The 25,174-nt window shown below is 43.8% G+C and overlaps 1 protein-coding gene across 5 annotated transcripts in view; it reads left to right on the forward strand.

The window, feature by feature from the left end:
* Positions 1–25,174, forward strand: part of LOC121538443 (guanine nucleotide-binding protein G(I)/G(S)/G(T) subunit beta-1) — a 47,392-nt gene that overhangs the window by 16,169 nt on the left and 6,049 nt on the right. For 2 of the 5 annotated variants that reach the window (XM_041846453.1, XM_041846454.1), the window contains 9 exons: positions 11,311–11,417; positions 15,447–15,485; positions 15,977–16,083; positions 18,163–18,226; positions 18,521–18,683; positions 19,152–19,218; positions 19,470–19,671; positions 20,131–20,347; positions 21,644–21,759. In XM_041846453.1, coding sequence (XP_041702387.1) covers positions 11,361–11,417; positions 15,447–15,485; positions 15,977–16,083; positions 18,163–18,226; positions 18,521–18,683; positions 19,152–19,218; positions 19,470–19,671; positions 20,131–20,347; positions 21,644–21,750 — 1,023 coding nt within the window. In that variant the 5' untranslated portion in view covers positions 11,311–11,360 and the 3' untranslated portion in view covers positions 21,751–21,759. Of the gene's footprint in view, positions 1–9,416; positions 9,511–10,334; positions 10,423–11,310; positions 11,418–15,446; positions 15,486–15,976; positions 16,084–16,440; positions 16,570–18,162; positions 18,227–18,520; positions 18,684–19,151; positions 19,219–19,469; positions 19,672–20,130; positions 20,348–21,643; positions 21,760–25,174 lie in introns of those variants that run through there. The other 3 variants (XM_041846455.1, XM_041846456.2, XM_041846457.2) reach the window with 3 other exon arrangements.

A 25,174-nucleotide genomic window follows, 5' to 3' on the forward strand; every position in this document is an offset into this window, starting at 1 on the left:
ATGAATACACAATGAGTAACGATAACTTGGCTATATACACAGGGTACCGAGTCGGTGCAGGGGTACCAGGTATTTGAGGTAGATATGTAAATATACAGTGCATTCGGAAAGTTTTCAGACCCCTTGACTTTTTCTACCTTTTGTAACATTACAGCCTTATTCTAAAATGTATTAAATTGTTTTTTTCCCCCCCTTATCCATATACATAATACCCCATAATGACAAAGCAAAAACAGGTTTTTAGAATATTTTGCAAATGTATTAAAAATAAGAACCTGAAATATTACAATTACATAAGTATTCAGTACTTTGTTGAAGCTCCTTTGGCAGCGATTACAGCCTCAAGTCTTCTTTGGTATGACGCTACAAGCTTGGCACACCTGTATTTGGGGAGTTTCTCCCATTCCTCTCTGCAGATCCTCTCAAGCTCTGTCAGGTTAGATCTGGAGTGTTGCTGCACAGCTATTTTCAGGTCTTTCCAGAAATGTTCGATCGTGTTCAAGTCCGGGCTCTGGCTGGGCCACTCAAGGACATTCAGAGAAGCCACTCCTGCGTTGTCTTGGCTGTGTGCTTAGGGTCGTTGTCCTGTTGGAAGGTGAACCTTTTCCCCAGTCTGATGTTCTGAGCGCTCTGGAGCAGGTTTTCATCAAGGATCTCTCTGTACTTAGCTCCGTTCATCTTTGCCTCGATCCTGACTAGTCTCCCAGTCCCTGCTGCTGAAAAACATCGCCATAGCATGATGCTTGCACCACCATGCTTCACCGTAGGGATGGTGCCAGGTTTCCTCCAGACGTGATGCTTGGCATTCAGGCCAAAGAGTTCAATCTTGGTTTCATCAGACCATCAGACCAGAGAATCTTGTTTCTCATGGTCTGAGAGTCTTTATGTGCCTTTTGTCAAACTTCAAGCGGGCTGTCATGTGCCTTTTACTGAGGAGTGGCTTCCGTCTGGCCACTCTACCATAAAGGCCTGATTGAAGGGAGTGCTGCAGAGATGGTTGTCATTCTGGAAGGTTCTCCCATCTCCACAGAGGAACTCTAGAGCTCTGTCAGAGTGACCATCAGGCTCTTGGTCACCTCCCTGACCAAGGCACTTCTCCCCCGGTTGCTCAGTTTGGCCGGGCGGCCAACTCTAGGAAGAGTCTTGGTGGTTCCAGACCTCTTCCATTTAAGAATGTTCTTGGGGACCTTCAGTGCTGCAGAAATGTTTTGGGACCCTTCCCCAGATCTGTGCCTTGACACAATCCTGTCTCGGAGCTCTACGGACAATGTCTCCGACCTCATGGCTTGGTTTTTGCTCAGACATGCACTGTCAACTGTGGGACCTTATATAGACAGGTGTGTGTGCCTTTCCAAATCATGTATAATCAATTGAATTTACCACAGGTGGACTCCAAGTTGTAGAAACATCTGAAGGATGATTAATGGAAACAGGATGCACCTGAGCTCAATTTCGGGTATCATAGCAAAGGGTCTGAATACTTATGTAAGTAAGTTATTTCTGTTTTTCATTTCTAAATTTGCAAAAAATCTAAAACCTATTTTCGCTTTGTCATTATGGGGTATTGTGTGTAGATTGGCTGTAACGTAACAAAGTGGAGAAAGTCAAGGGGTCTGAATACTTTCCGAAAGTACTGTAGGTAGGCGTAGAGTGACTAGACAACAGGATACATAATAAGCAGCAGTATATGTGATGAGTCAAAATAGTTGGTGCAAAAGGGGGTTAATGCAGATAGTCTATATAGCTATTTGGTTAACTATTGGGCAGTCTTATGGCTTGGGGGTAGAAGCTGTTCATGGTCCTGTTGGTTCCAGATTTGGTACATCGTTACCACTTGCCGTTCGGTAGCAGAGAGAAGTGTATGACTTGGGTGGCTGGAGTCTTTGACACATTTTAGGGCCTTCCTCTGACACCGCCTGGTATAGAGGTCCTGGATGGCAGGGAGCTCGGCCCCGGTGATTTACTTGGCTGTACGCACTACCTTCTGTAGCGCCTTGCAGTCAGATGCCAAGTAGTTGCCATACCAAGAGGTGACGCAGCCAGTCAAGAGACTCTCAATTGTGCAGCTGCATAACTTTTTGAGGATCTGAGGGCCCATGTCAAATCTTTTCTACCGTACTTACTGTGATGATCATGTCAGGTCACACTTTGAGCTAGTATTGAGTAAGTGTTGAATGATTTGATTGAGTATGGAATAGGCTAAATGTGGAATAATCTGACAGAGGACCACTGTGTCCATCTACCTTTGCTGCAGCAGCCTCAGCTGAGCTCACCACCCACAACACCTCCTGCTGCTTAGGTAGGCAGTAGCCTTGGTGGTCCAGGGCTGTGGCACACAACAGAACATGGACAGAGCATCTGGCCATGGTCAAACACTAAAGTTTTGCTTTTGCTTGCAGACCGGTCAGATAGTATTTTAGTCACCTGTCTGGTGTATGACCCAAAGGGAGAGGGCGATTGAAAAATATTGTTTTGGGAGGATGCGATGTCGCCACTTCCGCTGGGTGTTTCGACAGAGGGAGAGAGAGAGCGACGAGCAGCAAAGGAAACACCCTTTGAGAGGAAACGCCCGTTCAGAGGCTCCACGCTGCACTTCCTGGTGTAGAGGCAGTGTGCTGACATACACAGAATCAATGGCTGAAGTACTGACATGCAGACTGTCTCACTGTGTAACATGGAAGGAAGATCTGTCCACTACTCCTCTCGCTTTTAAAAATGAGCAATTCTGGTCACGAGGTAAATAGCGCCCAGGGAATAGTGATTTGACGGTGTGAAGACTGTAAGATCAGCCAGGCAGGAAGGAGTAACGCCGCATAATTCAGGGGAGGGTTGGGGCAGCTGGGAAGGGGGTCTTAATACATGGCCCCAATTTCACGCCAATGTGGCTGACAGTACCGTTAGATTAGGTGGGTAGATTGATAGTCAGGGAAGTCATCATTATGTCATCATGGCTGAAATATGCAAGTCGATAAAATCAATGGCCGTTTGTCAGAGCCTCATGCGAAGTGTCCATCGTAACAAGCGTACCAGTGGTGAAACATGCACAGGCTACCGTCGATGTTTTCAGAGACATTTCCTAGATTTAGAGAACATGCATGAGTTTTCTGATTTGTTTAACAACAGGTTACTCTGCAAAAAGGGCTGTCAAAGCTAACATGTTAATTACAGTTACCTTTTAACGGTGTTAGTTTTTTCAATCTTTTTTAAGCACAACGCACTCTGTCCTTTCTTTAGATAACAGTTAAAACTTAATTTGCACAGAAGTAGTTACCCAGTTATGCTAATGTTAGCTAGCTAACCAAAAACAAGAATGTTTAGAATGCCTAGATTCAGCAACTAATTTCCCACAATGATTTTAATCAGAACTTAACTTCCATTCCATTTAGCTACTGTTTTTGTTGTAGTTCTCAGGTCAAAAGATTAAAGCAAAGGATCCCAATTCTAGTACAGGAGCAGCTTGTGACTATTAGGGCTGTGGCAATTATCCAAATGGACACGGATATTGTCAATGTTTTGAGCATGTAAAGCATCATAATGCATCTTTCAAAATTACCTTTGATATACTTAATGAATATAACACAGGTTTGGTGACAATCCTGTCTCAAAATGGACCGCTTGGAACTTTTGGAAAGGAAGCTTCTCCTCCCGACCGTGCCATTCTGCTTGTAAAATGATTACCAACTTTATCCACTTAATGTAAAAATGAAGGACTGCGATTGAGTAAACTGTCTTAGGGATGTAACGATTCACTGATAGGCATCGGTCCCCGGTTCAAATGTTTAAGATATGACTGCATCCAAATGAAGCATGCATCATCAGAAAACCAATTTTAAAACGTTAAGAATCGCCAGATCACTGTTTTTTTACTCGTATTGTTTTACTCCGAAAATAACTTATCTGTTGTGACAGAGTTGATGCATCCTCTCCTTCAGTTCAGTAGCCTATCAAGCTTTTATGCATGTTACTGCGTAGGACTGTCATAACTGTGCGCACAGTGCGGGAGACACAGCTGCTCGCGCCAAAGAGAGGTAGGCCTATCCCTTTTCTAATAGGCTATTCGTACATCTGCGCTGCACCTTTAGCGTTCAGATGCTTGTAAAATGGCTTTCGCAATGTCAATTCTTAGACTTTATTAGTTGAGTTCAACCAATGTAATTTGCTGGGTCATTGTTACCAAATGTGCTGTAGAAAATTATGTTTTACCGGAGTTGTGTAGCCTACTGGAGTGGACGCAACTAGGGCTGTGGCGGTCACAAAATTTAGTCAGCTGGTGATTGTCAAGCAAATAACTGTCGGTCTCACGTTAATTGATCGTTGATTAACATGTACAGTGAGGGGAAAAAGTATTTGATCCCCTGCTGATTTTGTACGTTTGCCCACTGACAAAGACATGATCAGTCTATAATTTTAATGGTAGGTTTATTTGAACATTGAGACAGAATAACAACAACAAAATCCAGAAAACGCATGTCAAAAATGTTAAATTGATTTGCATTTTAATGAGGGAAATAAGTATTTGACCCCCTCTCAATCAGAAAGATTTCTGGCTCCCAGGTGTCTTTTATACAGGTAACGAGCTGAGATTAGGAGCACACTCTTAAAGGGAGTGCTCCTAAACTCAGTTTGTCACCTGTATAAAAGACACCTGTCCACAGAAGCAATCAATCAATCAATCAGATTCCAAACTCTCCACCATGGCCAAGACCAAAGAGCTCTCCAAGGATGTCAGGGACAAGATTGTAGACCTACACAAGGCTAGAATGGGCTACAAGACCATCGCCAAGCAGCTTGGTGAGAAGGTGACAACAGTTGGTGCGATTATTCGCAAATGGAAGAAACACAAAATAACTGTCAATCTCCCTCGGCCTGGGGCTCCATGCAAGATCTCACCTCGTGGAGTTGCAATGATCACGAGAACGGTGAGGAATCAGCCCAGAACTACACGGGATGATCTTGTCAATGATCTCAAGGCAGCTGGGACCCTAGTCACCAAGAAAACAATTGGTAACACACTACGCCGTGAAGGACTGAAATCCTGCAGCGCTCGCAAGGTCCCCCTGCTCAAAGCACATATACAGGGCCGTCTGAAGTTTGCCAATGAACATCTGAATGATTCAGAGGAGATCTGGGTGAAAGTATTGGGGTCAGATGAGACCCAAATCGAGCTCTTTGGCATCAACTCAACTCGCCGTGTTTGGAGGAGGAGGAATGCTGCCTATGACCCCAAAAACACCATCCCCACCGTCAAACATGGCGGTGGAAACATTATGCTTTGGGGGTGTTTTTCTGCTAAGGGGACAGGACAACATCACCGCATCAAAGGGACGATGGACGGGGCCACGTACCATCAAATCTTGGGTGAGAACCTCCTTCCCTCAGCCAGGACATTGAAAATGGGTCGTGGATGGGTATTCCAGCATGACAACGACCCAAAACACACGGCCAAGGCAACAAAGGAGTGGCTCAAGAAGAAGCACATTAAGGTCCTGGAGTGGCCTAGCCAGTCTCCAGACCTTAATCCCATAGAAAATCTGTGGAGGGGGCTGAAGGTTCGAGTTGCCAAACGTCAGCCTCAACCTTAATGACTTGGAGAAGATCTGCAAAGAGGAGTGGAACAAAATCCCTCCTGAGATGTGTGCAAACCAGGTGGCCAACTACAAGAAACGTCTATAGAAATGATGCGCAACATGAGCTCATGGGCTCATGAAGTGTTTGATTAGATTTTCAATGACATTTGCATTGATGTCAGAGTGATTAGAGGGACAATCGAGTGCTAAGTACCAGGCAGTTAGCAAGTTTGGTAGGCTTCTAATGACCATCAGAGCTTGGAGAAGCCTAATTACCATGACTAAACAGTCACGTGGAATTTGACTGCCTTCATGACTCGTGACCGCCAGTGTGGCGGTAATACGGTCACCGCAACAGCCCTAGACGCAACTCACATCCAACTGCTGATTGGGGTTTTCAATCATTCAGATTTTATTTAGATTATTCAGGTTCACCATAAGAAATAGTTTTGGTAGTTTTGCTTTAAAAAAATCAGTGTTTGGTCATTTTTATATGAACAGGATCATTTCATAAAGGACAGCAATAATTTTTGCGAGCTGCGCAAGGTCGCATTCATTGGTCGGAGTGGGAGAAGCTCTCTGTAAAATTCCAAATAGTCTAAACCATTCACTTTTGAGACTGGGTAAAATCCAAAACTGCATTACATTAATTGGCTAAATTCCTTATAATTTCTAAAGATAAATAGTAGCATACTAGCTCAAGTCATTTTTGCAGATTAGAGATGTTAAGTTAATCAGTGGGTGATGGTGATTTCAGATTAAAAGTGGGTGGACAAAAAGCATAAATTGCCCCCACCCCTAATCTGATAGTGGGATGGTAGATGCTCAGTCTGCTATATGGCTCAGCTCAGGTGCCTACACACACACACACACACACACACACACTGAGGGCCACTCCGCTTAGGGAAGTCATCTCAGAGAGGTCCAGTTTCTGAGCTCCCATCAGCAGCAGATCAATTTAAAATAGAAAAAGGAATGTGTTCATGTAACAACAACAAAATTGTGTATCGTATCCAGCTGAAACTCTTTAATTCGTTCCCCTAATCAAACCGAATCGCACTGAATCGTTTCAAATGAAGATTTATTGTTCCTGTATCGTATCGGAGCCCATTTATCGAGATGAGTATCGAATCGTTCTACTTGAAAATAAAGTTGAACCCCCCCCCCAACGATAATACAATCATTGTGCCAGCACTAGTTACTAGTTCATGTTGAACATTGATAAGAAGTAGCCTAGGCTAAATCTAATAGCTGTAGCTATGATATTTTATATCAGACGTGGCTGATGTTATTTTCGTAGAATACCGTTTATTTTGTGTTTTCTTCCCCTATAATCAAAATAGATTATACCAACAACCCATGTAATGTTTTAAATTGAAGCATATTTAATTAGGGTCAAATTTGAATGATTAAAAAAATTGCCATTAATCATAATTAACTAGAGAACCATGCAATTAACTCGGTTTTATTTATTTATTGTTTGACAGCCCTATCTGGAATTGATCCGTATGTCAAACAGGTGGGCACAAAGCTTTCAAAACCTGAAATTGAAAGACACTGAAATGATCGGGGATCATCACCACTTTGTTGACTCTCGGTCTAGTCTGTAATAAATGATGTATGCCAAGATTATACATTTTGAAGTCAATGACCATAAGGTAAACAGATTATGTCAGGGTTGGTTTTGGGTTAAGTGAATGGCCACTGTGTGTGTGTGGCTATCAGACCTGGGTTCAAATACTATTTCAAATATCTCAATTACTTTCACATACATTCAAATTAAGTATTCAGAAAAGACAAGTAGTGAATATTTGTATGTATTTGGAAATGCACTTGGAACGTTTAACCCAGGTATTTGAAAATAGAATTTGAAGTAAGTGTGTTGTACCAACCTTAAGAGGCTCCCAGCAGTAGCAGCAAGGTGACTGGGTCTGCGTGCCTGCTCCGCTGGGTTCTTAATGTTGTGAAGGTTACCACACCCTGTTCCCCTTCACCAAGGGGTTAATTAGCAGGTCTCCTCCCAATCGTCCTCTGCTTGTTCACTTTCATTAGGCTAATCTGGCTCTGTCCTCCCTCCGCCTCCCTCTCCTCTATCCTCCTGTGCACCAGAACATCTCCCTAAATACCCACCCAGCCTGCCTCAGTCCCCTTCCTCATGCCATGGGGAGGAGCTTCCCTCTTCTTCCCTCCCTTCTATGGTTTTCACCACAACGACCCAATTTTGATTCAGCAGTTATCTACACTGAACAAAAATATAAACGCATCATGAAAAGTGTTGGTCCCATGTTTCATGAGCTGAAATAAAAGATCCCAGAAATTTTCCATATGCACAAAAAACATATTTCTCTCAAATGATGTGCACAAATTTGCTTACATCCCTGTTAGTGAGCATTTCTCCTTTGCCAAAATAATCCATCCACCTGACAGGTGTGGCATATCAAGAAGCTGATTAAACAGCATGATCATTATACAGGTGCACCTTGTGCTGGGGACAATAAAATGCCACTCTAAAATGTGCAGTTTTGGCACACAACGCAATGCAACACTCAGTCAAATCATTGAAACAGTTGCATGTTGCGTTTTTATTTTTGTTCAGTATATTTCCATTTTGAATCAAGCAGGTCTGTTTTTAATGGTATTTTTTTTAAAATGAATAACGTTTGCGTACATACCTGGGGGTAGTAGGAAAGTGATTCGACTGCTTTGTCTCAGAACCAATATTGTGATTGGAAAGGTGGCTGAGTAATGACTATCTTATCCACTTTTATTCTGATCAAATCTATTGCTGTTATAGTTTGGGAAGTAATTGCCACTGGATGCTTTTCAAAATGAAGACATTCCTCAACAGTTTCTATGATTCATTTTTTAGGCTTCTCTATGTCAAATGGCCGTACAATGTGGAATCGGGGCTTGATACAGTAGTAAATGCTGATTTGCTTCATGGAAGAAGAAATGCCTTTAAAGCTCTGGTCCCCCCTAATTTTACTTCCCTCTCCCTATGTCACTGCATTGTGCTTGAGATGGAGGCAATAGGACTGGCTGGAAAATGGGAAGTCTTCTTCCCTCCTCCTCCACCACCTCTCTAAAAATAGCCGGCTGAGAGAGAAGGCAGCAGCGTAGAGACACACTATCAGTGGGACTGCCAGCGGTTTCAACACTCCCACCACCAGAACAGAAAAAGGCCATCTCTGAATCACACCTCTGCCACCATCACAGCGCTCCCCCCACAAAGAAATATCACACTTACATCACCAATGTAGACTCCCCAAGCTGCCCCTAAATCCCACTTCTGCCACCATTTACAGAGCCCCCCTCCACTCATATTTCTGCCGCCATGGTTGGTTTCAATGCCATCTGTTTGACCTATTTGGTTTGTATTTATTCCATCTCAATTTGAATGTATTAATGGCCCTTTTTTGTGTGCATGTAACTGACTATTGTAATGGGATTTACAAACTTATTTTGTCACCACCAACATCCAATATGGTTCAATAAATACATCTTAGACATCCCTAAGCCTATTCAAGGCACCCTGTAGTTTAGAATACTCACAATAGACCCTACTACTCACCTCCCACTTTCTCTTGTAAGTGTATTTAGTTGAAATAATGACAGGTTTTTATGTAGTGGATGGAGATCTGTCTGGATGGCTTTGGTTCTGGGAAAAGGCCACACGCAGGTCATTCTAACTGGCTCTGACACCAGGGCTCTCGTCAGGGAGAAGACCAGGAGAGTTAGTGATATTACCATGACACATTTTATCAACAAGATTAGGGGGTTAAGTCTCATTGCTTAGAAGCAGACCCAGTTAGCCTGTGAGCCAATCAGGTGGCAGGTAGCTGCTGAGATGTCTCAGGTGTTTGAAGGATAAGGTATTTCATTCAGAAGGTCTCTAAGCTCTAAGGACACACGACCCATACAGAAAAGACAGCGAGAAAGGGAGGTAAGGAAAATACAGACGGGATGGTTTAAATTTTTTGCAAAACTCAGAAACTGTGATAGTCTACATAATTGGACTAAGAAATGTGGATATTAGTAGGCCAAGTGTTTCTTTAACTGTGTTGTCAATGACAAAGGTGGATGTAATGGTTTCCCCCCCAATGTTTGCACAAAACAGTTTAAAGAAATGCTTAGCTTTATATGCATTACCTATGTACATTGAAGATGGTCAGAGCTATTTCATCACTGGCTGAATTATTTTATCCCTATCTTGGTCAAACCTACGAATCGTAAAACTGGAAGCCTGTTAATGTACTAACTAAGATAAATTTTTCTTGTAAAAACCAATTGCAACTGGTTGACGATGTCAATGGGTTATTTTTTGTTTGTGGAACCAGTTGGTACAAATGTAAGATGAGCATTGTTGCATAGTGCTCGAAGGTAGCATCGGTGCTTAGCAGTCTCCATCAAACGTAGCCTTAGCCAATAATGATCTTCAACCCAGACAGTCAATATGCAGAACTTCCAACTTGTACTGTAGTATTTATCACTACACTAAGTAGCCTATATTTTTGTGTTTGTTTGTGTTTTGTCTCCAGAGAGTGAAAGTGTCAGGGCTAAGCACATTCAACAGAGGATTGGGGTCAGCGGGATAGCCACTGCTTTTAGGATCATCAGCAGGTTTTGTCTTAACTGGATTTGGCTGAAGGAGCTGAATCAACTGTGTCCCAGGATTACAGGAATGACATTGGGAGGAGAATTCTGAGCCTACTGACCAGGGCCAGAGTGTCTGAGAGCTGCGCTAGTGCTTGCCCTTGTCACCTGAGCACCTCTATGCTAGAAGTAGCTAAAAGAACCCACCAGCCTTCTCTCTTTTCGCGCTCCAGCCCTCTCCGTTTGGCAAGCCAAAGGAGGGGTATGTTCTCAATGGTTTCGCAGACTGAATGGATTTCCGCCAATGGATTTCAATTTCGCCTCAGTTGTCCAGGAATGGCTACAGGCCGCCAAATGTTTGCCTCGAGTTGGCCAGTGTATCGAGAGGGGATGGGATGGGGGATAGAAAAATTCTGCATCATTTTTAGAAATGATGATATTTAGCACAAACTAGCTGCAGAATCCTGTTGCTAGGTAACCGTTTCAGGCTGGAGAGGACACATCTTGGTTTCTCTAGGGTTGGGATTCTGTGATTCCCAGTGACTTTGTGTGCCTTATGAATCTTTCGGGGGGATGATGTGTGATTCTGAGCAGGAATTGTCTTTGCTGTGTATTTTACAGAAGCTAGTGTATGCTGAGTCCAAATGCCGAAATGGTGAACAATTTCTTCTCAGCAGTTTAGTTCTTGGAAGTTACATGAATATGTGATAGGAAACCGCTTCATTTTCTCCTGTCTTTCACAACACAAAGGTATTAACTTGAAAATCTAGAGGCTACCATTTAGAAATAGCAGCTGACCATAACATGGTCTGGGTTATCTGGAACATTCAACCCTACTGCCCTGAGCTTGTCCTTGATATTTCGGGAATTGCGTATTGAGCCCTTCTCAAGGATTTGGCCGCTCACTTGGTGCTCACTTGTTAGGGACCCTGTAACAGCTGTTTATTGAGCTGCCTGTGTGTACCAGACCTCGTTTCAGAGAGCGTTTGCTTGAGCCTGCCTGGAGTGCCAGATGGGTTTGTACATTTAGGATTTTTATCAGATTGCAAATACTGTTTGAACCGTGGTCTGGTAAGTAACACTAATTGCTAATAGGAAAAACTGTGTGACCAGGGTGTTGAGCTTGTCTCTCTTCTTTCTCGCCCCTCAGATCAGCACAAGTCCCGGCGGCGGAGCGAAGCACCCCATTAGCAGAGGAAAATGAGCGAACTAGACCAGCTACGCCAGGAGGCCGAGCAGCTCAAGAACCAGATCAGAGTAAGTCCTCTACAATAGTCCTCTCCCTGCCTTCTTCTCATAAATGCATTGGGAATGTCTGTGTAGTGATTTTACATAGCGCCACTAGAGGGCACTACAATTCTCGCAGATGTACCGAAAGCCTAACACAAACTTTGTTCTCAGTTGAACATTTACATTTTAGCACTTTAGAATGCAAAAATCAGCATTATCTCATCTGTGGCAATTGTGTTAAAAGATAACATACGCATGCACCTGTTTTAGTCTCAGCCAATTCTCTCGTAACGAGCTAGCTACTAGTAGGTAGCTGGATAGCCAAAGTAAGGAAACATTTTTCAGTTGTGCTAAGTTTAAACACCAAAAATAACACAATTGGACCCATGGCTTGTAGTCTAGATTGAAATGTAATTGTTTTGGGATGTTTAAACACATCTCATTTTAATAGCGTAGCCATAATCTGACAAATTAACAAAAAGTTGAACTCACAGGGCCTAGAGCCCTACCTTCCTTGCCTTTCTCACAATGCTATTGAGCCCCCCTTCCCTACTGAGCGATGACATTACTATGCGTGTTTGATGCTGTAGTATGTTTGGCTTTGCTCTTCACGACCTGCCTTTTCCCTATCCCACATATGATTCAAGGATACAGCAATGCAAACACTGAGATTCAGAATGTGTATCTAGTGGCATGTACAGTGGGGGGAAAAAGTATTTAGTCAGCCACCAATTGTGCAAGTTCTCCCACTTAAAAAGATGAGAGAGGCCTACCATCAGTAACACACTACGCCGCCAGGGACTCAAATCCTGCAGTGCCAGACGTGTCCCCCTGCTTAAGCCAGTACATGTCCAGGCCCGTCTGAAGTTTGCTAGAGTGCATTTGGATGATCCAGAAGAGGATTGGGAGAATGTCATATGGTCAGATGAAACCAAAATAGAACTATTTGGTAAAAACTCAACTCGTCGTGTTTGGAGGACAAAGAATGCTGAGTTGCATCCAAAGAACACCATACCTACTGTGAAGCATGGGGGTGGAAACATCATGCTTTGGGGCTGTTTTTCTGCAAAGGGACCAGGACGACTGATCCGTGTAAAGGAAAGAATGAATGGGGCCATGTATAGTGAGATTTTGAGTGAAAACTCCTTCCATCAGCAAGGGCATTGAAGATGAAACGTGGCTGGGTCTTTCAGCATGACAATGATCCCAAACACACCGCCTGGGCAACGAAGGAGTGGCTTCGTAAGAAGCATTTCAAGGTCCTGGAGTGGCCTAGCCAGTCTCCAGATCTCAACCCCATAGAAAATCTTTGGAGGGAGTTGAAAGTCCGTGTTGCCCAGCGACAGCCCCAAAACATCACTGCTCTAGAGGAGATCTGCATGGAGGAATGGGCCAAAATACCAGCAACAGTGTGTGAAGACTTACAGAAAACGTTTGACCTGTGTCATTGCCAACAAAGGGTATATAACAAAGTATTGAGAAACTTTTGTTATTGACCAAATACTTATTTTCCACCATAATTTGCAAATAAATTCATTAATCCTACAATGTGATTTTCTGGATTTTCTTTTTCTCATTTTGTCTGTCATAGTTGACGTGTACCTATGATGAAAATTACAGGCCTCTCATCTTTTTAAGTGGGAGAACTTGCACAATTGGTGGCTGACTAAATACTTTTTTTCCCCACTGTATGTTTAGCTAGATTTTAGTCGGTGTGTGCTCTGGGTATATTTATAAACAGTGAGTTTGTCAAATGAGTTAGAGGAATGTGTAGTATGGTAAGGTGTGTATGTAAGTGAGATTTATCTAAATGTTTGCTGGGTGTGGTGGTCTGTTAATGAGTGTTGCGTAGGTGTGTGTCTGTAGGATAGATGTTTGTACTAGTATTTCTGGATCCTCAGTGTGTAGAGCTGCATTAAACTGCTGTTCTATTTTGTGTCTCTTATGGACCATGTATTAGCTGGGATATGTACAGTGGCTTGCGAACGTATTCACCCCCCTTGGCATTTTTCCTATTTTGTTGCCTTACAACCTGGAATTCAAATTGATTTTTGTGGGGTTTGTATCATTTGATTTACACATGCCTACCACTTTGAAGATGCAAAATATTTGTTCTTGTGAAACAAACAAGAAATAAGACAAAAAAAACAGAACTTGAGCGTGCATAACCCCCCCCCTATAAGCTTGGCACATCTAGCCACTGGGATTTTTGCCCATTCTTCAAGGCAAAACTGCTCCAGCTCCTTCAAGTTGGATGGGTTCCGCTGGTGTACAGCAATATTTAAGTCGTACCACAGATTCTCAATTGGATTGAGATCTGGGCTTTGACTAGGTCATTCCAAGACATTTAAATGTTTCCCCTTAAACCACTGGAGTGTTGCTTTAGCAGTATGCTTAGGGTCATTGTCCTGCTGGAAGGTGAACCTCCATCCCAGTCTCAAATCTCTGGAAGACTGAAACAGGTTCCCTCAAGAATTTCCCTGTATTTAGCCCCATCCATCGTTCCTTCAATTCTGACCAGTCCCTGCCGATGAAAAACATCCCCACAGCATGATGCTGCCACCACCATGCTTCACTGTGGGGATGGTGTTCTCGGGGTTTGCGCCAGACATAGCGTTTTCCTTGATGGCCAAAAAGCTCAATTTTTGTCTCATCTGACCAGAGTACCTTCTTCCACATGTTTGGGGAGTCTCCCACATGCCTTTTGGCGAACACCAAACGTGTTGGCAAATTTTTTTCTTTAAGCAATGGCTTTTTTCTGACCACTATCCGTAAAGCCCAGCTCTGTGGAGTGTACGGCTTAAAGTGGTCCTATGGACAGATACTCCAATCTCCGCTGTGGAGCTTTGCAGCTCCTTCAGGGTTATCTTTGGTCTCTTTGTTGCCTCTGATTAATGCCCTCCTTGCCTGGTCTGTGAGTTTTGGTGGGCGGCGCTCTCTCTTGGCAGGTTTGTTGTGGTGCCATATTCTTTCCATTTTTTATAATGGATGTTCAAAGTTTCTGATATTTTTTTTATAACCCAACCCTTATCTGTACTTCTCCACAACGTTGTCCCTGACCTGTTTGGAGAGCTCCTTGGTCTTCATGGTGCCGCTTGCTTGGTGGTGCCCCTTGCTTAGTGGTGTTGCAGACTCTGGGGCCTTTCAGAACAGGTGTGTGTGTGTATATATACTGAGATCATGTGACAGATCATGTGACACTTAGATTGCACACAGGTGGACTTCTGAAGGTAATTGGTTGCACCAGATCTTATTTAGGGACTTCATAGCAAAGTGGGGGGAATACACATGCACTCACCACTTTTCTGTTATTTATTTAGTCTTTTGAAAAAAGTTTTTTTTTTTCACTTCACCATTTTGGACTATTTTGTGGATGTCCATTACATGAAATCCAAATAAAAATCAATTTAAATTACAGGTTGTAATGCAACAAAATAGGAAAAACGCCAAGGGGGATGAATACTTTTGCAAGGCACTGTAGCCTTTAGCTAGTGGTGTTATGTATAGCTTGATTGTTTAGTGTCAGTGTTAGTGCTACTGCTATGATTTTATAAACAGTTTGTCTAGATATGTTTAGCATGTGGATTTTCACTGTCACTGCTGTATGTGTGTGTCTGTTTTTTTATATGGATTGAGCAAATAACACCTCAATGGCACAATCTTCTGACTGTTCACATTTATCTTGATTTGAAAGGATTTCTGTGACATCGGCACAGCTTTATGTTAGATAAGGGTAAGGCCTTGGTTGGACATGGACCTGCATGGGGATCCACACTTGAGGCTCAAGTAGTGAGCTACCAGATATTAAATTGCCAATGGGATCAGTCAACACTGAGCCCAAATAAGTGGGTTTAGAGAGGTAAGTGGTAGTGTTGTTTATCAGGTCAGTGGGAATGGTAATTATTACCGTGATGGCTGAAATGATTGGCTCAACGCTTTGATTCATTGAGGTGGAATTCTTGTCACGTTATCAAAAACATATGTGGGATAGAATAAGGACTTGTCTATTTAGATCAGTGATGATGAAATATAACTGTATTTTTTTGTTATTTCCAGGATGCCAGGAAAGCGTGTGCAGATGCTACCTTGTCTCAGGTAAGAGACCTTCCCACCTTACCCCACTCTCAGTTGAAACACAAACAGATTCCATAGAGTGCAGTTCAGACACGAGGATGGGAGGGATGGGGAACTACTAGAAAAGCCTTCCTCATTATTCAGTATACATGTGAAGGGCCATGTTAAACCTGTTGTCAAAGCCTAGTAAAGGTTAAACTGGGATAGGTGAGCGAGATGCACTGGGGTTCAATGATTCCACAGCTCAAAGGCTGTCCTTAGATAGCAGCAGTGATAGCTCACTAGAATAGAGCCTGCTCTTGCTAGGCTCTTTATGTGTCACCCAGCCAACAAATGCTGGAAGCAGCAGCACCCACTCTCTGTACTTCTATAAATGCAACATGGGGGCTGATGAAGGAAATGCAATGGTTTCACAGAAGATAACCTAGAAAAGAGCATCCCCATTTCCCATGCAGATACACAGCCTATTGTGTCATGGTCATTTATTGTTTTTCCCCCCCCCTTCCCTTCAGATCACAGCAAACATCGACCCAATTGGCCGAATTCAGATGCGCACTAGAAGGACACTGAGGGGGCATCTGGCTAAAATCTATGCCATGCACTGGGGCACTGACTCGAGGTAATCTTATTTAGCCACATTCTGTCCATTAACTAAATAATTCAACCCCCCCTCCTTAAATCCAGGAAGTTGCCATAAAAAGATGCTCTCTTTTTACCGATTTTGTGTCTTGTGTAGTTTCCCTATATAGAGTTTCCAAGATGACTCCCTCGCCATTTAAAACCCCCCCAAAAAACATTCACGAGTAGAACCTTTATGGTGTGTGTTTGTGGACAATAGTTAACTCAAATGTTTTTGTCGCTTGTGTGTTTGTCGCATGTGTACTGTGTGTGTGGGTGGGTGGGGTATGCGGGTAGGTAAAACATTCAAAATTGAATAGTCCTTTGTTAGTGGTGTGGCTGGCTGGCTGGCTGGCTGCTCTTCCCTGAGTGTCAGTCAGTGCTGGTGACTCTTGTGTTCCTGAGCCTAGGGGGCCTTCCCAGGAGCCCCCAGCCCAGCAGCTCTCACCTCATCTCAGCAACCAGCCAACTAATAACACTACCGCAGGTGTGCTGCTCCGCTCCATAGAGACACCACATACACGCACCACACTCACCCCAAACCAAATTGCTTTGTCATCTCGCTTTGTTGCTCTGATTCATTTTTATCACCACCCCCAATTAAAAGAAGAGACCATTCTTTACCGGTGAGCTCACAATGATGCAACAGAAAAATGATTACTATTGTCCCCCCACTTCACCCCTCCATTTTCATGCTACTGTGTATTATTGTCTTTGTTTTGGGGGGGTTGAAGAATCTAATTAGTCTACCTGTGGTGAAGTGCAGTCGTCCAGAGAGAAGGCAGAATGGAGAGATGTATGTATTGACCCAGAGTTGGGTGCTATTTCGGCACAGGGGCTGTGTGTGTCTCTCGCTCTGGTTTTTATAGCCCCCTGCCGGGTGGGTTTCCTTTAATTGGTCCAGAACAGGGGTCTATTCATAAAGTGTCTCAGAGTAGGAGTGCAAGTCCTCAACAGTCACTTGGAATGCCTCTGTCCACGTTGAGGTGCGATAGTCTAATGGAAAAGCAGAAGTAATCCAAATGCCAATGTGTAATCAGTAAATGCAAGTGAATAGAGCAGCGCTAAGCTAGCAGAAGAGAGCTAGTTAATTCCACTCCTGCTTTATTGCAGGCGTGTTTGGAAAGTCAGATAATGCGCTGCAATCTCTGCTAAGCATCTTACTCACTCTCTGGAGAAACTGAGAGTGGACAGTGACACACCGACCGTGGTTCAAAGTTAACTTTCCACTAGAGTGTATTTTTTCAAAACCCCAAAGCTAAAATAAATCCACACGAGCCCGGTTTATTCATTATTTGAAAAATGCCCTATTTTTTTCCCAAACGTGCTACTTTGACACTCTATTTCAAGCAGCAACAGTTTAGTGTGCAGGAGTTTAAGGCTAGTGTACCTGAGGCGAACACCTAGCAGTATTTCATCATTCATCAGCCTCAACCAACAGCACATGATTTCAAACCACAGAGACAGGAAGAATTGAATCACTGCCAGCGCTGAAGCTAGCAGCTCTACTGCTTCTAACCCACTCTTACAGTTTTACACCCACCGCACCCATAATATAGGGTACCTACCTTGTCCTTCCTATTATGCGTGATCGGGATGTTGGAGAGTACAGATGTGGGTGTGCCTGTTAGCGTGGGTGTGCCTGTTAGCGTGGGTGTGCCTGTTAGCGTGCGTGTGTGTGTTAGTGTATGCAAATCACACAAGCTGAGTGGGTCCAAAGGGAGCCAATGTGCCCCAGCCAGCCACCTCTGGCCATAAGGTGCTGGTTTCCGTGGCGACTATGTTTGATTCGCCCAGATAGTGGCGAGACGCTCCCCAGCCATAAAGACCCCTGGAAACCACACCACCCCTAAAATGCAGAACATGGTTCCACCCTATGTTCATAGGGAACCAGTCGTGTGTCTCGTGCCTGTGTTGTTCTGCTTGATATGACTTTGTTATTATTAACAGTTCCAAACTTAACATGTTTTGTTGGATTTGTGGTGTGTGGATATCAGTCATTCAGGTGCCCTAATAATATGAGTGCTCTTAAGATTTCCTTTATCACTGGTTTAATCATTGCTCTCCTTTTGCCCCATAGGCTTTTAGTCAGTGCCTCCCAGGATGGTAAACTCATTATTTGGGACAGCTACACCACAAACAAGGTAAGGCTGACCTGGCCACATCTTTTAAGAATCAAAAGGAAGCTCTCACATTTGAATGCATTTTTGTTCTGTTTTTTTTATTTTAACTAAAGATGATGTGAGGGCTACTAAACAAAAAAGATTCTCCACCATTTTGTTGTTTCATGACTATGACATAGGATGTCCAGTATGATATAGGCTACCCAGTATATGTGGTCCATGCGGGAATCAAACCCAGAGTCCTTGTTGTGATGTTACCAATACCAGCGCCATGGGTCCATCCATGCTCCCCCTCTAACTCTTGGCCTCCCTCAGGTCCACGCCATCCCACTGCGCTCTTCCTGGGTGATGACGTGTGCCTACGCCCCCTCTGGGAACTACGTGGCCTGCGGAGGCCTGGACAACATCTGCTCCATCTACAACCTCAAGACCCGCGAGGGCAACGTGCGTGTCAGCCGCGAGCTGGCTGGACACACGGGTATGGTAGTCACCCCTAATAGCTACCACAGTATACACGCGCACACACACACACACACACACACACACACACACACACACACACACACACACACACACACAGCCAGCTCACCTGTAACATATGATAGACTATGGTCAACAGTCAGTTTGCAGGAGAGGTATTGTTTATGCACTAGATTTATTTTTATAACCAGTATCTTGGAAGTATTAGATACGTTCAGTGCCACTGATTTCAGTATGCATGGTCACTGAAAAGGCACATTAGTGTTATTGAGCGGGTTCTGTTGTACACATATTCACTTCCTATACACTGTTTGTACCCTTCAGGGTAAGGCCTATAATGTACAAACTGTAATGTAATTAAATTAGTTCCTCCTTCTGTCTTGAGTTCATTTCCCCTGTGTGTTGTGACTGCTTCTCAGTGCTGGCTGACTTACTGACTTACTGTCTGTTCTGCTATGGCATCCAGGTTACCTGTCCTGCTGTCGCTTCGTGGATGACAGCCAGATTGTCACCAGCTCTGGAGACACCACCTGGTGAGTGAGGGAACTGTGCCTGCCTGAGCGACATGCAACCCAACCCTGAGGATGCATGGGTGGATGGATGGATGGATGCCTATCCCGTGTTCACGGAGTGGATATGCCAGTTCTGCACTGTTGTTTTGATAACATTTTGAGAATAAATGAAAAGGCGGATATCTGAATGCAACCCAGGAGTATGACAGAAAGCACTCACTCCAAACTCCCCTCAGACATTTTCTCTTTCTTCCTCCCTCTCCGTCCCCCAGTGCTCTCTGGGACATTGAGACGGGCCAGCAGACGACCACATTCGCCGGCCACACTGGTGACGTCATGAGCCTGTCGCTGGCGCCCGACACCCGGCTGTTTGTGTCCGGGGCATGCGACGCCTCCGCCAAGCTCTGGGACATCAGAGAAGGAATGTGCCGACAGACCTTCACCGGACACGAGTCAGACATTAATGCCATCTGCGTAAGTCAATTACACGACCCGACCGCCGATCAACCTGCTTAGCTACACCTCCATTCAAAATGGAGCCGCAAACTCTCAGCGATGCCAGTGTCTTTTGTCACCATTGTTTCGGTTGTGGTTGTCTTTTGCATTCAGACATACAGAGACTTCAGAACAGACATTGTATACACACTAGCATGTTAAAGGGTGGTCTATATTTATGTCATGTGTAGAAATGTGAATATGGACATATCCATTGTCCATTGGCTATTTAGTATGCATGGTCACTTGGACAATACCAAGCGCTTTACATTATGAAAGGATGAAGTCTCTTCACAACCAATGTATAGCACCCACCTTGGTGATGCTGTGGCAGCCATTATGCACTAGCTCATTATACAAACACTGCACGTAGAGCGATGAGGAAGGTATTATCACACCAAACCTCACTGCCTCTCCCCCCTCTTTCCCTCCCTCCAGTTCTTCCCCAACGGCAACGCCTTTGCCACGGGATCGGACGACGCCACCTGCAGGCTGTTTGACCTGCGCGCCGACCAGGAGCTGATGGTCTACTCCCACGACAACATAATCTGCGGCATCACCTCGGTGGCGTTCTCCAAGAGTGGCCGCCTGCTTCTCGCCGGCTACGATGACTTCAACTGCAACGTGTGGGACAGCCTCAAAGCCGACCGTGCAGGTGACTGCCGGGCGGGTGTGACGGGGTTAAAAAGAGACCTAACCACAGGTCTAGGATCAGGTCACCGTACTCCCCAATCCTAACCTTAATGGGTATGGGGGAAAACACTAAACTGACTCTAGATCTAGGGCTAACTTCATCCTACTTTGAAGCGGCCATGATGATAAAAGTCGGGGGTACAGTGGAGGAGCAGTGGTCAAGCTACGTTCTGGATGTTATTCTGACGGTTGTACACACCTATATTTGACGTCACCAGCTAAAATGCTGTAGGCCCGTGCACCTCCAGGTAGTGGAGCAGGGTGGAATGGGCTAGATCTACTAGGTGTGGTTCTACGGTAGCAGGGATATGTTTACTCTGTACCGTACCCCCTGTATATAGCCTCATTATTGTTATTTTATTGTGTAACTTTATATTTTTTTAACGTTTATTTAGTAAATATTAATATAGTAAATATTAATATTTTCTTAATCCGATTTTCTTAACTGCATTGTTGGTTAAGGGCTTGTAAGTAAGCATTTCACGGTAAGGTCTACACCTGTTGTATTCATAGCATGTGACAAATGACATTTTATTGATTGATATGTGAGGAGTCCCCGAGGGACATTGATTTAGAGCATCTCCGTGTTACAGGAATGACTGGGGTCCAGTAGGTATCAGATGACAGCAGGGTTACTTTAGTTGAGCACATTGGAGGTACCGTCTGGGGCCACTCAGGGGTCAATGTTGTAGCCAGGCTAGTTCCTCAAGTACATCAGCGATACTGCAGACATACAGCATTACTGCATATAGAGCAGATTGAACTAGAGAATTCCCGATTCTCCACCGTTTTCCAGAATTGTGCGCTTAGACTTCCCTTTGTGGATTCAAAAGCATAAGACAGGTGTAAGCATTGGTGAGAGGGAGTTTCCACCATTGTTAAATCCATGACAGGGAGTGAAAGCTAGTTTTTACAGCAGCAGGGTTTGTGGATGCAGCCCCTGCTGTTTCACCTGCTCCAGCAGCGGACGAGCTCCCACAGAGGCATGAATAGTTTAGTGCTTTTGACTGTAGTCTGGATCCGAGGAGAAAGAGATGGGCTGGGTCTGACACACACACACTTGTACTAGTAACATTTGCTAATAACTGAGTTTTCTGTTTATACAGTACAATAGAACTAGTACACATAATTATAGACTAGCCAGGTCGTTAATGGAATTATCTTTTAAGAGTCAAACTAAGTGAGTAGAGGAGATGGTGTGGCATTGGCTGAGCGTGTTGTGATATGATATCATGGTCTGACCCTGATTTGTCCCTAGGTGTCCTGGCTGGGCATGACAACCGTGTCAGCTGCTTGGGTGTGACCGATGACGGCATGGCCGTGGCAACAGGGTCCTGGGACAGCTTCCTCAAGATCTGGAACTAGAGTCTGAAGGTAACTACACTTCACAGCCGCCCTCCCACCACAAGCATGCCTGACATGCCATGCATGGCACTCTCCTCATCTCTCCCCATAAAGAAAACTTAACTCAAGTTTAATTCACTTAACTTTACCTTAACCTTTTCTGAAGTTGTAGAATGCCGGTTTTAAGTCAAAAGCGCTGTTTTGCTCCAAATGTCTCAATTGAAGCTTGAAATGTAATATGTGTATATTGCTATGGTTCTACTCTGGATATTGTTTTTCAACTGGAAAGGTTTCGAAATATCTGGAGGGGGACTTTAACTTATGTTCATGTAAACATCAAAATATGCTTTACAGTAACATAGTAAAGTAAGACATGAATGCATGACTTGAATAGGAATGTATTTGTACTTGCTCTATGTCCTGGGTGAAGAAATGTATTTATCCTCATTGTTTCATTATGCCCTATAGTTCCTCTACAGCTACGTTGTAACCAGAATGTGTTTACTCAGCTGAACACTATGTGCAGATACACGATATGAAACTATAATTATACTGAGTGGAAATAGCCTATGGTTTCAATTGAGTTACTGTGTATTGACATGTAATAACACCAAGTAAAGGTGCCATGTAGTTGCATACTATCCGTGCCACTTCGTAAAGTGGGATTCCATTTTCCCATTTGGGTTGAGCTGCCATGAGAAGGCATTCTGTATCAGTTGATGGATAAAATTGGTTTATCATGAGGGGACCATGTACCAGTGTAACTTGGATGAAGATTGATAATAATATAAATAATAATATGCCATTTAGCAGACGCTTTTATCCAAAGCGACTTAGTCATGTGTGCATGCATTTTTACGTATGGGTGGTCCCGGGGATCGAACCCACTACCCTGGCGTTACAAGCGCCATGCTCTACCAGCTGAGCTACAGAGGACCACGTATCATCCTTGCCAAATTGTATTTGAGTGGAGTGTTGCGGTTGTGTAATACACTATATATACAAAAGTATGTGGACACCCCTTCAAACTAGTAGATTAGGCAATTTCAGCCTCACCCATTGCTGACAGGTTAGGGGTGTAACGATTCGTTTTAACAACGATTCGATTTGTATCACGATTCGTGGTTGTCGATACGATTCAAGGACGATATTGGTTCATTTAGAACGATACGATCGGAAACGATTCAGTGACTTGAAATCGATTCAGTAACCTTTTAGCCAAAAATTCAACCAGTGTGACTGAAATAAATACCTGGATACTGGACAGTGCAGGTGAAGTTTCCTAGATTCCTGTTTCTTGTAAGGACCGCAATGGTGGCTTGATAATTTCTCGCTCGTCTGCTTCTCCTCTGTCGTCCGCCATGCTATGTTTTGTTGTCTTTGCGGCTTTGCGCTGCTGCTGGCGCGGGGCGATGACGTCACGGATAGGCAGACTGAATCGAGTAATGTTTAAAGCCTTTATCATTAAAAGTGCTAAGAAAAAACATCCATATAAAGTCTGACGTGCTTAAATCCAATGGGTTATTTCCTAGTATCGATACAATCGATTTATTACATTTTAAAACGATGTTAGATTGATATATGTTGTCCAAAAGGCCAACTCGCCGAGCACAGATCGATGTAGTTGGATCATAGGAATATAAATCGATACATCGATGTAGTAGATGGATCGTTACACCCCTATGACAGGTGTATAAAATCGAGCACACAGCCATGCAATTTCCATAGACAAACATTGGCAGTACAATGGCCTCACTGAAGAGCTCCGTGACTTTCAAGGTGGCACCGTCATAGGATGCCACCTTTCCAACGAGTCAGTTCGTCAGATTTCTGCCCTGCTGGAGCTGCCACGGTCAACTGTATGTGCTGTTATTGTGAAGTGGAAACGACTAGGAGCAACAACGGCTCAGCCGCGAAGTGGTAGGCTTAGGTCCAAAATACTTCTCAACAGCTTCTACCCCCAAGCCATAAGATTCCTGAACAGCTAATCATGGCTACCCGGACTATTTGCACTGCCCCCCCACCCCATATTTTTACGCTGCTGCTACTCTGGTAATTATTTATGCATAGTCACTTTAACTACCCACATGTACATATTACTTCAACTAGCCGGTGCCCCCGCACATTGACTCTGCACCGGTACCCCCCTGTATATATAGCCTCCTTACTGTTATTTTATTTTACTTCTGCTCTTTTTTTTCTCAACACTTTTGTTGTTTTATTTTACTTTTTTATTAAAAATAAATGCACTGTTGGTTAAGGGCTGTAAGTAAGCATTTCACTGTAATGTCTGCACCTGTAGTATTCGGCGCATGTGGCCAATAAAATTTGATTTGATACACAAGCTCAAAGAACGGGACCACTGAGTGCTGAAGCGCATAGTGTATAGAAATCGTCAGTCCTCGGTTGCAACACTCACTACTGAGTTCCAAACGGCCTCTGGAAGGGTCTTCTCTGTGGGTGACAAGGAGCACAGAATTCCATTATTTGCTGATGATGTGCTTTCATACAGTTGAAGTCGGAAGTTTACATACACTTAGGTTGGAGTCATTAAAACTTGTTTTTCAACCACTCCACAGATTTCTTGTTAACAAACTATAGTTTTAGCAAGTCGGTTAGGACATCTACTTTGATTATGACACCAGTAGTTTTTCCAACAACTGTTTACAGACAGATTATTTCACTTATTATTCACTGTATCACAATTCCAGTGGGTCAGAAGTTTACATACACTAAGTTGACTGTGCCTTTAAACAGCTTGGAAAATTCCAGAAAATGATGTCATGGCTTTAGAAGCTTCTGATAGGCTAATTGACATCATTTGAGTCAATTGGAGGTGTACCTGTGGATGTATTTCAAGGCCTACCTTCCAAACTCAGTGCCTCTTTGCTTGACATCATGGGAAAATCAAAATAAATCAGCCAAGACCTCAGAAAAAAAAATGGTAGACCTCCACAAGTCTGGTTCATCCTTGGGAGTAATTTCCAAACGCCTGAAGGTACCACATTCATCTGTACAAACAATATTACGCAAGTATAAACACCATGGGACCACGCAGCCATCATACCGCTCAGGAAGGAGACGCGTTCTGTCTCCTAGAGATGAACGTACTTTGGTGCGAAAAGTGCAAATCAATCCCAGAACAACAGCAAAGGACCTTGTGAAGATGCTGGAGGAAAAAGGTACAAAAGTATCTATATCCACAGTAAAACGAGTCCTATATCGACATAACCTGAAAGGCCGCTCAGCAAGGAAGAAGCCACTGCTCCAAAACCGCCATAAAAAAGCCAGACTACGGTTTGCAACTGCACATGGGGACAAAGATAATACTTTTTGGAGAAATGTCCTCTGGTCTGATGAAACAACAATATAACTGTTTGGCCATAATGACCATCGTTATGTTTGGAGGAAAAAGGCGGTTGCTTGCAAGCCGAAGAACACCATC

The sequence above is a fragment of the Coregonus clupeaformis genome, chromosome 24 (assembly GCF_020615455.1).
Source record: "Coregonus clupeaformis isolate EN_2021a chromosome 24, ASM2061545v1, whole genome shotgun sequence".
Lineage (NCBI taxonomy): Eukaryota > Metazoa > Chordata > Actinopteri > Salmoniformes > Salmonidae > Coregonus > Coregonus clupeaformis.